The sequence below is a fragment of the Mytilus trossulus genome, chromosome 4, assembly GCF_036588685.1.
Source record: "Mytilus trossulus isolate FHL-02 chromosome 4, PNRI_Mtr1.1.1.hap1, whole genome shotgun sequence".
NCBI lineage: Eukaryota > Metazoa > Mollusca > Bivalvia > Mytilida > Mytilidae > Mytilus > Mytilus trossulus.
The window spans coordinates 60,437,861-60,454,655 of record NC_086376.1 but is presented as its reverse complement, the minus strand read 5'-3'; the positions used below and the strand labels follow the sequence as shown (position 1 = coordinate 60,454,655).

Below are 16,795 nucleotides of genomic sequence, written 5' to 3'. Positions count from 1 at the left end.
CCAGCTCTAACTCAAAATATTGACAATTCTGTGTTAAGGGGGTGTAAAATTCAGTTTGACAGCTTCAGACGTGATAAAATTTGACCTTTTGGAACTGGACCAAATCGCTACTTAACATAAAGAATCAGCACCCAATTTTTTTAAACATGTAATTACATCCCCCTACTTAATATTTCATGCATTTAATATCAAGAAATAAATTGGGAAAGTGTATCAAATAAAACATGCAAGTTACAGACTGTTTACACTAGGGACTATAGCTGTAGACAACGAAAAACCAAAGGACGATAACTGTGTCCTTGGACCTAATCTTATCTCATTGGAAAAGTAAGGACCATGGGTCCCAAGATGGTAATATTTGTCAGACATGACCCACAGTGAACAGTCAATGCCTGAAATGGTAAATTGGGATTTTGGTTAAAAACAGGGTGTTTTTTTAGAAATAATTTAGGCATTTTATAGAAATCAGCTATCACCATTTTGCACTTATTAGCTCACCTAGCCCAAAGGGCCAAGTGAGCTTTTCCTATCACTTTGCGTCTGGCGTCCGGCGTCGTCGTCCGGCGTTAGCTTTTACAAAAATCTTCTCCTCTGAAACTACTGGGCCAAATTAAACCAAACTTGGCCACAATCATCATTGGGGTATCTAGTTTAAAAATTGTGTCCGGTGACCCGGCCAACCAACCAAGATGGTCGCCATGGCTAAAAATAGAACATAGGGGTAAAATGCAGTTTTTGGCTTATAACTCAAAAACCAAAGCATTTAGAGCAAATCTGATATGGGGTAAAATTGTTTATCAGGTCAAGATCTATCTGCTCTGAAATTTTCAGATGAATCTGACAACCTGTTGTTGGGTTGCTGCCCCTGAATTGGTAATTTTAAGGAAATTTTGCTGTTTTTGGTTATTATCTTGAATATTATTATAGATAGAGATAAACTGTAAACAGCAATAATGTTCAGCAAAGTCAGATTTACTAATAAGTTAACATGATCAAAATGGTCAGTTGACCCCTGTTCAGGACTGTGTTCATTATACGTTCGCGGTACCGCTATGTATGTATTGTAACGTCATGCTACTTATGACGTTGAGATTTATGTGCAAATGGAGTTTAGAATCAATACAAGTAAAACCAGCTAGTATTTCTTATTTGTGCCTAAAAAGTCTGATTATACCACTCTAAGATATTGGTGCCGTAGGACCAGGATGAGTTCCAAACTACGTTCTATACGTGCAGGACACAGAAGCGTTATTTCCCGACTTTTGAAGAAATTTGAGGACATCCGAGACGACGGAGACGAGCCCGTGAACACTGAAGAGTTAACTAAAATTGTGAACAATCTGTTGAAGAAACAAGAGACACTACAAAAACTTAATGAGGACATTCTAGAAAATCTTGACGAAGGAGAAGTAGAAGCCGAGATCGTCGATTCAGATGAGTATGCTTACACATTAGATGGAAAAATAACGCAAATACAAAAGCTCATTCTTGTCAATACATCCACACTCAGTACTAATGCAAAAGATTTTGTCAGTTATAGCGGCCCTTCACATTGCGCCTCTGCTCAACCCGCCTCTGCTCAGCCCGCTCATGCTCAACCCGCTCATGATCAACCAAGTTATGCTCAACCTGCTCATGATCAACAAAGTTATGCTCAACCCGAGATATACAATAAACAGAATACATGTAATTCAAACTTCCGTGTACCGGAAACTCAGTTTTCACGTAGTAACACTAGATTAAATGAGTACAACAAGTTGCCCAAATTGAATCTTCCTACCTTTGATGGTAATATTATGCAGTGGCAGTCATTTTGGGATTCATACGAGACATCCGTTCACGAAAACACTACTCTTGGAAACGTTCAGAAATTTAATTATTTGAAGTCACTACTCCATGATGAAGCATTGAAAACCGTCACAGGGTTTGCGCTTACACATGCAAATTATGAGAAAGCTATTTCTTTACTGCAAGAAAGATATGGACAATCACATGTAATAAGACAGAAGTATATGCAAGCACTAGTTGATATACCAGCCCCTAAATACACGATATTTAGCATGAAAAACTTCTACGATGAAATTGAGATACACATTAGAGGATTGGAGTCATTAGGTCAAAGTGAAGACACATATGGAGCGTTTTTAGTGCCCATTATTATGAACAAACTACCTGGTGAAATCCGCAGAAATCTTGCCAGACAATATAGATCTACAGATTTACAACTGAATGAATTACGCCGTGGAATTTTCGATGAACTTTATATTATGGATGCAGGCAAAACTTCAGAACAGTTAGAACACCCTACAGCTACCGCCGCCTTTCTGACAAATACAAATTATAGTAATCGAAATAGAGGTAACAAGAATACAAACGCAACTAACACTAAACCCAAGCCACTCTGTGCGTACTGTAAGGAGCCACACTCGTCTGTTAATTGCACTAAAGTATCTGATTACAATGGCCGGATGTCAATCGTGAAAAAAAATCGTTTATGCTTTAACTGTCTAGGACACCATAGCTTGTCCGCATGTAAATCTACAAAAACTTGCAACAAGTGTCACAAACGTCATCACACCAGCATTTGCAAAGACAATGTTAAAACAAATGAAGACAACAAACCAACAGGGGATATAACCGTAGGCACAATTCAACACAACGCGGAGGAACCAGACACTGTTTTACACTCGCAATCGACAGATCGTGTTCTTTTAAAGACAGCAATTAACCCAGTAAGTGCAGGACATGAAATACTTGATGCAAAAATATTGTTTGACGAAGGCGCACAGCGCTCATTTGTCACAGAGGAATTAGCCGAGAAATTGAAACTCAAAGCTACTGGAACTGAAAGCGTTAACCTATCCGGATTTGGAGACAATGCAAATAGTACTAAAGTTCGCCATTTGAGAACAGGATTGGTATATCTCATAACTACAGAGGGTAAACTTCCGATTCGAGTCTTGATCGTTCCAGAGATCGCAGCACCGATGAGAACCTATGTACGCCAAGCAGCAAAACTTACATATTTGTCAGGAATCAAATTAGCTCACCCAGTAACAGCAGGTGAACATTTTGAAATTTCTATTCTAATTGGAGCTGATTACTTCTGGTCAATTGTTCAGAATGATATTATCCGAGGCGAAGGACCGACAGCTGTTCAATCAAAAATCGGATACCTGTTGTCTGGAACGCTACATTCACACAACTCTGACATAGATGGATACAAGAGAGCTTCAATGATGAACGTGATGATCGCAACAAAAACCGATGAGTACGACTTGGAGAAATTTTGGAAAATAGAGTCACTGGCTACCGAGAAAATTGACACCACAAAGTTAGAAGAACAGATGGATATTCAAAAGACTTATGAAGAGAAACAAATTCGTTACCATGACAACAGATATTTTGTAACGTTACCATGGAAAGAGGATCACCCTACGCTACCGACAAATAAAGCCATTGCACAACGAAGGACAGAAAGTGTAGTAAGAAGACTTAGCAAAGAACCCAAACTATTGGAAAAATATGGAGAAATAATGGCTGAGCAGGAGAAAAGGGGCTTCATAGAGAAAGTGCATACTACTAATGAGGCCGATGAAAAGAGCAAAGTACACTATATTCCGCATCATGCTGTGAGAAAAGATTCAACTACAACACCAATCAGGGTCGTATTCGACTGCAGTTGTAAAGAAACACCAGAATCGTCTAGTCTTAATGATTGTTTGATGACCACTCCACCCAATTTAAATGACTTAGTCGGCATTCTTTTAAGATTTCGTTTACACCAATTTGCCGTTACTACTGATATAGAGAAGGCGTTCTTGAACGTTGGATTAGAGACACAGGATAGAGATGTCACACGTTTCTTTTGGTTCGATACACCAACAGACCCATCAACTCCACTATCAACTTACCGATTTAAGTCTGTATTATTTGGAGCCACTTCATCGCCATTCATACTGAATTCCGTTCTACAAAAACACTTGAGAGAGAACCGTTGTGAATATACTGACACTTTAAAGAACGATTTGTATGTTGATAATATACTGTCGAGTTTTCCTACAGAGAGTGCATTACTGAAATATTTTGATACATCAAGAGACTTATTCATTAGAGCAGGATTTAACTTGCGCTCATGGGCTTCAAATTCTCAACTTTTGCGAGACCGCGCAAATTCACACAGCGTATTAGACAAAGATGAACTCATAAAAGTGCTTGGATTGAGATGGAACACTTGTAACGACACACTTACTTTCGCCAAACCGGAATACACCGATATTGAAGATACACGTATGACAAAACGAGAGATTTTAAGACAATCGTCAAAAATCTATGACCCACTCGGACTTATTGGTCCAGTTACTGTGCGTAGTAAGATGCTTATGCAGACTTTGTGGGAGAAAGGATTAAATTGGGATGAACCTTTTACATCTGAAATTACAACAGAATGGAAGCGTGTACTAAAAGATATTAATGAATGTTCACATTTGGAAATTAATAGACCGTATTTCAAAGAAAAATCAGACAATGTAGAATTACATGTGTTTACGGATGCAAGCTTGAAAGCCTATGGAGCATGCGCATATTTAGTCAGTGGAAAAGAAACCGTACTTATCATGTCAAAGAATCGAGTGACACCACTGAAACAGTTAACAATTCCGAAGTTAGAACTCAGTTCAGCTTTGATAGGCGCAAGACTCGTCAAGCATTTGAAATCGCACTTGGATGTTACAAGCGTCACATTATGGAGTGACAGTCAGATAACTTTAAGTTGGCTTACTACTGAGAAACAATTACCCGTTTTCGTTAGTAATCGAGTGAAGGAAATTAACGAAATTACGCAAGAATACACATGGAAGTACTGTCCGACAGATTCAAATCCGGCAGATATGCTATCGAGAGGAGTAACTGCAACCAAATTCTTAGAATTGGATCTTTGGATGAAAGGACCCGAATGGCTCACTGACAAATCAAAGTGGCCACAGTGGAAGAATAAAGAATCACACATTCTTAGCACTACCATTGAGCAAGGACAATCAACTAGTGAACCGCAACAGAAAATCAGATCTTATGAAGGAATAAGTAAAATTATGGATATACAACGCTACAGCTCATACCAAAAACTTTTGCGTATAACTGCATACATGTACCGATTCATAAACAACTGTAGAAATAATGACAAACTAACAGGAAATCTTAGTGTCAATGAAATTCAGACTGCTTCGACTTCATGGATTCGAGATTCGCAACTGCGTAAATACCCGGATGTTATTGAGAGTTTAAACAACAAATCAGAGAAAAATGCGCTAGTGAAGCAACTTAGATTGTACATGGATAAAATGAACATTATCCGTTGTGGCGGGAGAATTAACAATGCACCTATTGATGAATCAGCTAAATTTCCAGTACTAATACCGAACAAAGACAGATTTTGTAAATTAATTGTGATGGATGCACACGCAAAGAATTTTCACTCTGGATTAGAAAGTACAGTGACATTTATTCGCCAGTCTTACTGGATTCCGTCGATTCGACAATGTGTGAAATCAATACTCCGTAATTGCGTTACTTGCCATAAAATTACCGGAAGACCATATCATACACCCGACCCACCACCACTGCCGTCCGACAGACTTAATGATTCACCACCGTTTACCGTAACCGGTGTCGACTTCACAGGAGCATTGAATGTGAGAACAAAAAGCAACAGTATTAGTAAAGCATATATTTGTCTATTCACCTGCGCTAACACTAGAGCTGTGCATTTGGAAATCGTTGAAGACCTTACAGAACAAACATTCATTCTAGCGTTTAGGAGATTCACCAGCCGCAAATCGTTACCAAAAATCATGATGTCTGACAATTGTACAACATATACCGCAGCAGCGAAGGAAATTGAAATGCTTACAAAATCTACTACTATTCAGGAACAACTCAACATATATGGAACTCAGTGGAAATTTATTCTGAAACGTGCACCATGGTATGGTGGTTGGTGGGAACGATTGATGGGCTTGACCAAGAATTGCATAAAGAAAGTGTTAGGACGAGCACTAGTTACTTTTAGAGTGCTAGAGACAATTGTGATCGAGATAGAGTCTATATTAAATGATCGTCCGTTAACCCACGTATCAACGGACCTTACCGATGATGAACCGCTTACACCGTCTCATCTTCTCTATGGAAGACGGGTTAACACTTTACCGTATTCAGGAACAATTAATTTCAGCAGTGAGAAGAACGTACAAAACTTAACACATTACACAGCAAATAGACAATCTAGTGTTCAAAAACGCATTATTCACGACTTTTGGAACAGATGGCGACGAGAATACCTCACTTCACTTAGGGAACAACATAGAAACACCGGAATTAACACTCAAATCATTAAAGTGGGCGACATTGTACAGATTCATGATGATACCCCAAGGACAGTGTGGAATATAGCGATTATCGTTAAGTTAGTTTATGGGAGAGATGGACTTTGTAGGTCTGCCATTTTACGCACTAAAAATGGCACGACATCTAGACCAATAAGTAAGCTATATCCACTTGAACTCTTATCAACAGATAGTCCGTGTGATTCCAGTGACAATACTATTACTTCAACTAGAAAAGCAAAAACTGATGCCAAGGAGAAAATCAAAAGTTGGATTCAACCGTTCCGTAAAACATAAAGACTGTTTAAGTGTAAAAAGTTAAAGTTTTATTTCATTTGAGAGACAATAGTTATTTCATTTTAAAGTTTCTTTTCTTTATTTATTGCTTAAATTATCATTTGCGGGCCCCCAGGATGTTCAGGACTGTGTTCATTATACGTTCGCGGTACCGCTATGTATGTATTGTAACGTCATGCTACTTATGACGTTGAGATTTATGTGCAAATGGAGTTTAGAATCAATACAAGTAAAACCAGCTAGTATTTCTTATTTGTGCCTAAAAAGTCTGATTATACCACTCTAAGATAACCCCTTTAGGAGTTATTGCCCTTTAAAGTCAATTTTTAACCGATTTTCGTAAATCTGAGTAATCTTTTACGAAAATCTTCTCCTCTGAAACTACTGGGCCAAATTACACCAAACTTGGCCACAATCATTATTGGGGTATCTAGTTTAAAAATTGTGTCTGATGACCGACCAACCAACCAAGATGGCCGCCATGACTAAAAATAGAACATAGGGAAAAAATGCAGTTTTTGGCTTATTACTCAAAAATCAAAGCATTTAGAGCAAATTTGACTGGGTAAAATTGTTTATCAGGTCAAGATCTATCTGCTCTGAAATTTTCAGATGAATCGGACAACCCATTGTTGGGTTGCTCCCCCTGAATTTGTAATTTTAAGGAAATTTTGCTGTTTTTGGTTATTATCTTGAATATTATTATAGATGGAGATAAATTGTAAACAGCAATAATGTTCAGCAAAGTCAGATTTACAAATAGGTCAACATGACCGAAATGGTCAGTTGACCTCTTTTAGGAGTTATTGCCCTTTATAGTCAATTATTAACCGTTTTTTCGTAAATCTTAGTAATCTTTTACAAAAATCTTCTCCTCTGAAACTACTGGGCCAAATTAATCCAAACTTGGCCACAATCATCTTTGGGGAATCTAGTTTATAAAATGTGTCCCGTGACCCAGCCATCCAACCAAGATGGCCACCATGGCTAAAAATAGAACATTGGGGTAAAATGCAGTTTTTGGCTTATAACTCAAAAACCAAAGCATTTAGAGTAAATCTGACGTGAGAGATAATTGTTTATCAGGTCAAGATCTCTCTGCCCTGAATTTTTCAGACAGATCAGACAACCTTTTGTTGGGTTGCTGCCCCCCGAATTGGTAATTTTAAGGAAATTTTGCAGATTTTGGTTAATATCTTGTATACTATTATAGATAGAGATAAACTGTAAACAGCAATAATGTTCAGGAAAGTAAGATCTATAAATAAGTCAGCATGAACAAAGTAGTCAGTTGATCCATTAAGGAGTTATTGGTCTTTATAGTCATTTTTTTACAATTTTCATAAAAATTTTAGAAAATATTTTCCACTGTAATTATTCAGCCAAGTTCATTATAGATAGAGATAATTGTAGCATCAAGAATGTTCAGCAAATAAAGATCTAAAAACACATCACCATCACCAAAACAATTTTGTCATGAATTTATCTGTGTCCATTGTTTGATATGCACATAGACCAAGGTGAGCGACACAGGCTCTTTAGAGCCTCTAGTTTTTGTTTTCAAATACTTTTTTCGTAACTATTATTGAAAGCCTTACAGTCCCTATAATTGCTTTAATTAACATCCTTTGTTTTCGGGTAGATAGTGTCTCATTGGCAATCATACCACATTCCCTTGTGTATATGTAGCCTCAGTGTAAAAATTGTTGCTACTGTGTATTTACTACAATAAATCAATAATGATATCATGGTTCTCATGTAGAATTAACAGACCGTATAAGTCACCATAGAATTAACTTTCTTATAAAATATGTGAATGGATTTGACTTTATTCCAAATTTATGTTTGCAATATTGATATCAAATTGATATGTAAAACGTGTATATGTACTGATAGCATCAGATGTTTACTTCTTTTTAGTGGTTTGATGAAAGACACCAACAAGTAGAAAACTTAGATGTACAGTTGAGAAAATTACATTCCAGTATGGAGACTTTAGTGCATCATCGGAAAGGTAAGAAAACTAAGAAATATACTTGAATTCATCTTATAGATATAAGAAGATGTGGTATGAAGTTAATGAAACAACTTTCCATCCAAGTCACAATATTTGTAAAAGAAAAACCATTATAGGTCAAAGTACATTCTTCAACACTAAGCCTTGGCTCACACTGAACAGTAGGCTATAAAGGGCCCAAAAAATGACCATCATAAAACCATATAAACGTGAAAACCAACTGTCTATTCTATATAAAAAAACAAGAAACACTGATAAATCACATCATCAAAAACAAGTTCTGAACATCAGGTTCCTGACTTAGGACAAGTGCAAACAAATACAGCAGGTTGAAAAGTTTTATTATGTCTTGTATAGTGCATTCAACCAACTATATTGATCATAATGAAATATAGAAGTGTATTGTATTCTTTGAAACAGACTATGGTAATCATTTTGTCTCTATCCTCTCACTTTAAATATTTATTTCTAACATGACAAATACTGATATAAATGGAAACAATGGCCAATATCTTATAGCAAGAAAGCTCTTTGTTAGAGTTGTCAATATGGTAAAACTATGTATATGGTTATGAGGGTCATTATGGGGGTACCTTCATAAGTAAAAAGTAAAAATTTAATCAATTTGACGCTAATAGTAGAGGAAAAAGACAGTAAAGGGCATTCCTACCCTCAGCAAGAGCCAATTACAATAGCTAACAATTTATTCTTATTTTTGACAGAGTTAAGTCTAACCACAATGCACTTCTCCAAGAGTGCAGCAATGCTAGGGAATGCTGAGGAGCATACTGCATTATCAAGAGCCTTATCACAACTAGCTGAGACGGAAGAAAGAATAGAAATAATACAACACGACCAGGCTGATAATGATTTCTACCAAATGGCAGAGTTACTGAAAGATTATATTTCTTTGTTAGGTTCAGTAAAAGTAGGTATAATTAAGGGTGACATACATCATTGTATATGCATACTATTAACATATGCTATGCATATTTTAAAATTATACATATACTTTATAATAAATGAAATTAGTAAGAATGTTCATTATACACATATATTCAGATTTAGAAAAATGTCATAAAATTACATAAATGATAATGTTAGTGAAAAGATATAAAATATAGGTAAAAAAAATATGATATAGATATAGAAAATGTTGATGTTGGGTAAAAGTCAGTGATAAAGCAACCCCAAAAAGTTTTTTACTAAATTAGATATCTAGATTTCACCATGGAAGTAATATTTAGAAGGAATAACAACGACTAATTAGCATGTATTTATAGCATGCTGAGCTCTGTACTAAAGTCATACAATTTTATCCAATTATAGTCTCAGCGGTAAGACCCCTTTGGTTACTATCTGCCTTACCGCGGTTGTAAACTGGCATCTTGAATTTCTTATCAGTCACGTGGTTTTATCGAGTCTGTTAATTATAAAGTACCTGTGTGACATCCGCGGTTAATTAATAAGAAGGTGGCGCTGTATCATATAAAACATCTACCTTCCAAAAGAAGTCGTATGACGTAAAAATCTTGAAAAACGGATGAAAATTGTTCAAACTACAGCAGTTTAACATGGAAAATTGTATTTAATTTAGCTTATTTTTGCTTTTTACCGTTTGTTTTAAACTGTTCTAAAAGTATTTTCCGGTTAAAAGCGGATCCCGAGTTAAACAGGTAAATACCGATGAATTGATCAGGTTTCACATGATGTTTAACAAAATAATGTAGGCAAATGTAGGCATATATTTTTTTACTGTTGAAATGTGCAAAGTTTATCGAGATTGAATAAAATAATATTTACTTTCAAGTATTCTAAATTTATGTATATGTCATAAATGTCATTGATTGCTTTATTGAAACTGGACAACTAAAACGGGGATAATATTTCGGTAAATATATTTTTAAAAAGTGTTTATTGTGGAATGCTTGTATTGATATAATAAGCTATACAGCAAAACATATAACAAGCCGACGAAATGGGCTTGAATCTATTTGTCTTACGGTAAATTCATTTTTACACAAATTAGTTTATGTATTAAGAACTTAAATTGAAGGATAGAACCGTTAAGAATTGTGAATATTTTAATTGATAATAAAGGGGGTCCAAACGTATTTTTGTACAATCATGTTCTTAACTTTATACGGAAATGGTTTTTTAATTGTCTGTTAATATTAAAATTGAAATGACACAACTTTGTTCTCCAATTTCGTATGTGAAAGCTGTCGGTTTTAACTATTAGGATCAAACTAACAAAAAATATGGAAAAATTGGACTAAAATAAAAATTGAACGAATGACTTTTTACGGCAGCGTACATCAACGGAATGTAACGATTCACTATTCGGGTTACTTCGCAAGTATATTCGACAAAAACTTGTCTGTTCGTAGTTCTCCGTGAACACGAAAATGACCGATAAGTGTCAGTGATTTGATCGATCACATGCGGAGACTAAACTTCCATGCTAGATATTGAACCAATTAACAAGTTATTGAAAGATGGGCGGTAACGCAGATGAAACCTTTGAAGTGAAGTCGTTGTTATTCCTTCTAAATATTACTTCCATGATTTCACTATACGGCTAAGAACCATTCTCATATAGCAGACTCTTGACAGAATCTAGACAAGTTGTTACTGAAATTAATATGAAAGTAAAGTTTGTTAAAAGAAATCCAATAGAGGTTATTATTTCATTCTGTATTCTATTTACAGGAAGTTTTTCATGAACGATTTAAAACTTACAAAGTGTGGAAGGAAGCAGAAGCTACATTAACCAAGAAAAGAGAAAATAAAGCCAAGTTAGAGTTGGCTGGTAAAAATGATAAAGTACCGCAGGCACAGAATGAAATTACAGAGGTAAGATCATACACAAGAAAAAGAAAAATAATACTAAGAGAGAGTTGGTCATTAGAAATGATAAAGTACCTCAGGAACAGAATGAAATAATGTAAGTAATGGCAGGGAAGAGACCAATTTAAAATCTATGGAAATGAGGGAGGGAAGGTCATATGCTTATGTACATGGTAGCTGTAATAACTATGCAAGCTACTGGGTACCAGTGTTAGTTTCACAATAGTGGGTGTAAGTGATAACTAGTTGACAGTCACTTGGTAGCAATGCTGACTTGGCACCAGTAATTTGATAACTGTGATGGCTAGACAAAGGCTAGTGGGTGTGTGTGGTGACTGGGCAACAGTCAAAGGGTGACTGTGGTGACTAGACTACAGCTAGGGTAGGGAAAGACAACTAGTTGAATATAGAAAAGAAGATGTGGTATAATTGCCAATGAGACAACTGTCCACAAGAGACCAAAATGACATAGACATTAACAACTATAGGTCACCGTACGGCCTTCAACAATGAGCAAAGCCCACACCGCATTGTCAGTTTTAAAAGGCCCAGACATGACAATGTAAAACAATTCAAAAGAGAAAACTAACTGCCTTATTTGTATAAAAAATAAGTAGTTATAAGTTACATTGTGGCAATAAGGCAACCCTTACTTTTGAATAGTTCATACTTTTCAGCTAAGGAATGCTGTATAATAGTGCATTAAATTAATGGAGTAAAACAAACAAAAACTGTAGTTATAAAATGCCTTACTCTAAAATTATCTTTTTTCATTTTCTTACTCATATATATATATATATATATATATATATTAAAAATTAAATACACAAAAAGAGTTTTAAAAGCAGCACTGTCTAGCGCTTTCATCCATGTTATATATATATATATATACAACTCGTCTAAACATCAACCCAACAATGTAAGATCTGTAAATTTGCTTTCGTATATATATATGTATGTTGCTTTATATTTAGTGGTCAGAAAAGGTTGAGAAAGGAAAGGAAGATTTTGAAAAGATTTCACAGACAATAAGGAAAGAAATGGGAAGATTTGATAGACACAGAGTAGAAGACTTTAAAACAACTGTAGTTAGATATCTAGAGCAGCTTATGGAAAATCAACAAAAGGTAACTGCCTTATCAAATACTGGGGTCTTTAAAAAATTTATGATGAAAAATGGTCTTTAGTTATACAGAAATCTTCATGACTTGTAACCATATTTTTTCTCTGAAGATTTTTTTTTGTGAAACCGAAAAAAAAAAAAAGGGACGAAAGATACCTAAGGGTCAAACTCATAAATCCTAATTAAACTGACAACGCCATGGCTAAAAATGAAAAAGACAAACAGACAAACAATAGTACACATGACACAGCATAGAAAACTAAAGAATAAACAACACCAACCCAACCAAAAACTAGGAGTGATCTCAGGTGCTCCGAAAGGGTAAGCAGATCCTGCTCCACATGTGGCACCCGTCGTGTTGGTTATATGATAACAAATCTGGTAAATAGTCTAATTCAGTAGGTCACATTCATGAAAGGGAAGAGGATTGTAGTTACGACAATACAGGCATCAAGACATTGATTAATTGATTGTTGATCATTTTAATTTGCATCACTCAAAAAAAGCTGAATTGTGATGATTGACACATAAGAAACATGTGCTTTACCATGACTTGATTTATACATGTAAACAAAGCCATTTATATACAGCAAACAGGTTTTAATATTTATTTTAGATAAAGATTTAATATTTTAAACCCAGTTTTAAATATACATAAATAGAAAGTAAATAGTTGAATTTATAAAATACTGTTAAAAAAAAAATCTTTTACTTTGTTTTTGCTTTATTTTACAGTTAATCAAATGTTGGGAAGCCTTTTTACCTGAAGCAAAAGCCATAGCATGATAGTAACCAAGGCAATGGGAAGTGCAAAGGTCACTCATGCAGGTCATGAACTATTGTGAACAAAAAACAATGATAAACTTTTTTTATAATTTAGTTTTTCAATTAGTTCATAGATGAACCCGTCTCAATAATTATGGGCATGAACTGTAAATTATGGGTACATTTGGGAAAGATGAAAAAGCTAATATTTCTGAATAAAAGATATTGTGATATATAATATATATGTTAGTCTTAATAAACTAGTTGAAAAAAATATGTTCAAATCATGAAATTTTGCATTCAAATAGTTCTCCTAAAGCACTATATTACAATAATTGGATATTGCTTTAAACATTGATGGTATTATAATGGACCAAGAGGCAAGGATATGTCAGTTTGTACAGTTTGTGCAATTACCTATCTGATGTCACTAGATAATTATATCCTTATTTGCATATTTCCGTTTGTTTTTTTTTAAATTGTCATACTTAAGTCGTGAAAATGAAAGTATAAGTGAGATTGATTATATTTTTCCTTACTTCATAGATTATTGCACTCAATATACCTTATTTATAATATTCTGTACAGATTTCCTGGTATAATATTGTGATCTTACTGCTCATTAGAAGAACCATACATAACACAATATGTATGATACAGAGTGGGTGACCTTGAATAATACAGATTGCTTTAGTTGTAGAAATATTTTGTCAGCATTAATAGGCACTTATTCAAAGTAGTAACTTATAAAAAAAAATATTACACCAAACACTGTGATTAGATTGTCATTATATTCATATAGATGCATTAATTTAAAGCTTTAGAAATAGAGCAAATAAAAGCCAAAATCATCATATAATATATATATATATGTTAAATTTACAGAAATGAATAAAGAGAAAAAGGTATGAATTCAGTTAGATGAGTAAAAAGTGTGATCAAGAAATCATACCCAATCATATTTCTGTGAAATAGCAACTCATTTTAAGAACTGTTTAAGGCATGTAATTGGGACATGAGTTATACTGAAGATATCCTACACTTTAAGTTTTGTTAAAATCATGCATTCCTTTAAGTATATTAATACAATTTTTAGAAAACTTTTTATCATGTTGAAGAAAACGAAACATGTTTAAAATTTGCATATTTTATGGATTTAAATGAAATAGATCATTTGCTGTTTGTTCAGTCTGACTTTAAAAATTGTACTATTTTGTACCATTATTAAGGGAGATTGTGTTTATTTTTACTGTTTGTTAAGTGATGTTGACTTTGTTCTGAATAATATTAGTATAATCATATTGTCAAGGAACCAATAAATGCAGTGTATGTTATGTATTTTTACTGTGTGTCTGAAAACATGAAGAATTTATTCAGTTTGGTTCCCAAAGGATAATAAACGTGTGACATCATAAACTAGATAGTAGTAGATATTGAAAACTTCATAAAATTATTATTAATTTATTATATTGTATATTTCTTACTTCATTTGAGTAAGAAAACAAAAATATTAGCCTACATTTATGTCTAATTGATTTTTTGAAGAATATTTGATGAGTTGAGTCCTGCCATAATAATCCTTTATAATACTCTGTCATTAATGGACATCTTATTTTTTTCTTACAAATATCCAGTTAAACAGAAAAGCAAATTGTTGTAGTCTAGGGCTATCAAATATATTGTAAAACCAGTTTAAAAGTAATAATTTTTCTTTCTCTTTAAAATATTAACATTTAGAATTAAGATCTCAAATATTCATATTAAAATAATTTCATACCTTGCATTTTTATTTTGTTTGCAGCTAAACATTTTATATAGAGTAAGATAAAATACAATATCATGTCTAACAGATGTTTTATAATTTTATTGCTATAATGCAAGAGTTAGATAAAATATAACATCATGTCTAACAGATGTTTTATAATCTTATTACTATAATGCACATGTAAATATGGTGAAATAGATTAAACATGCATCCATTAAGTGAGGATCTCTAAATTATATTTTGTTTTAATTTTCTTAACTAAGGTGAAAAAAAGTTTGAATGTTTGGTTTTGTTTTGTAATTAATTAAATCATAGACCCGAAAGTACTTATGAACAAGTAGTTGGTGTCCAACAGATGTCCAGCAGATGTTTAAAGTGCTCACAAGATACAAATCTTCAGCTGCTGACCAAAGTTAAAGTCTTTCTGTTTAGTACCTGATAAAAGTGCTAGAATTATTAGTTGGACAAACGTAGGGACAGGCAAGGTGAATACAATATATGCCAGACTCCGCCCTTACTCCTAGAGTGGGAGTACAATATGTAGTCCACTTAGGTATTGTTATAAGAAAATCATGCACAGTTTTTAGTGTTTAATGATTTGTTTTTGTTTAAGTGCACAAGATAAACAATAAGCTCTGCAATATAATAAATAAAAGTAGGTTGTATGTTCATAACACAGATTTGAACCAAAAGATCCAGCCTTCAACTATCAAATTCTGTAATCTCCACTACAGATGATAGTAACTGCATATATGTAATGAGGTATCTTCACCAAGAGATTGATAGATTTTCATTTTATACATGTTGAGTTGTGACTGTGACTTATTCTTATTTTATAATCTTATATACCTTATGTTAATATTATCTGCCAAGACAGAATGCCATTAATGTAAAAATTGATAAAATTTTGCAATTTTAACCACATCTGCTAAAAGTGTATCAGAAATATGGAATTCCAACTTTTATCATATTTAAACAGAAAACACGAAATTCATAAAAGTGTTGTATTCAGACAGAATTGATAGATTAAAAATCATCACTAGATTGTGTTTAATATGGCTGTTTATTTAAGAAATGTAAAGTGTTCATTTATATGTGTATTTAACAATTTACAATAAGAAGAACTTTGCAAATAAATTGATTATTTTATTTATCCCAATCTTTGTATTTTTTGTATGTTTTAAAATTGCATATATAAGGTGTGTACATTTCAATGAATATTACATTAAAATAGGTATAACATTTAATGTGTGCTTCTAAAGCAGGCATAAGTAACATTTCATGGTGCAATGAGCATGATGAAGGGATATTTAAAGATGATGTAGAAGAATGAAAACCAAACAGAGCAATTATATAAATGGTTATTCAATGATCAGGGGCGGATCCAGACATTTTAAATGGGGTTCCCAACTCATGACAAAAAGGGGGTTCCAACTATATGTCCTCATTCAATTGCATTGATCATCCAAAAAAAGAACCCTCCCCCTGAATCCACCACTAATGATGAAAACTGACAATATTCTGACCGAGTGTTAAAAAAAAGGAATAAAGAAAGAAAGAAATATTTTCAAAATATACAGAAAACTAGAAAAAAGCAA

The 16,795-nt window shown here is 33.8% G+C and overlaps 1 protein-coding gene across 2 annotated transcripts in view; it reads left to right on the top strand.

Annotated features, from left to right (window-relative positions):
* The window catches only part of LOC134715667 (sorting nexin-2-like), a 30,252-nt gene extending 13,902 nt beyond the window's left edge, over positions 1-16,350 (top strand). For both annotated transcript variants that reach the window (XM_063578001.1, XM_063578002.1), the window contains 5 exons: positions 8,598-8,691; positions 9,417-9,622; positions 11,407-11,550; positions 12,519-12,671; positions 13,403-16,350. In XM_063578001.1, coding sequence (XP_063434071.1) covers positions 8,598-8,691; positions 9,417-9,622; positions 11,407-11,550; positions 12,519-12,671; positions 13,403-13,453 — 648 coding nt within the window. In that variant the 3' untranslated portion in view covers positions 13,454-16,350. The remainder of the gene's footprint in view (positions 1-8,597; positions 8,692-9,416; positions 9,623-11,406; positions 11,551-12,518; positions 12,672-13,402) is intronic.
* Positions 16,351-16,795: the final 445 nt, after the last annotated feature.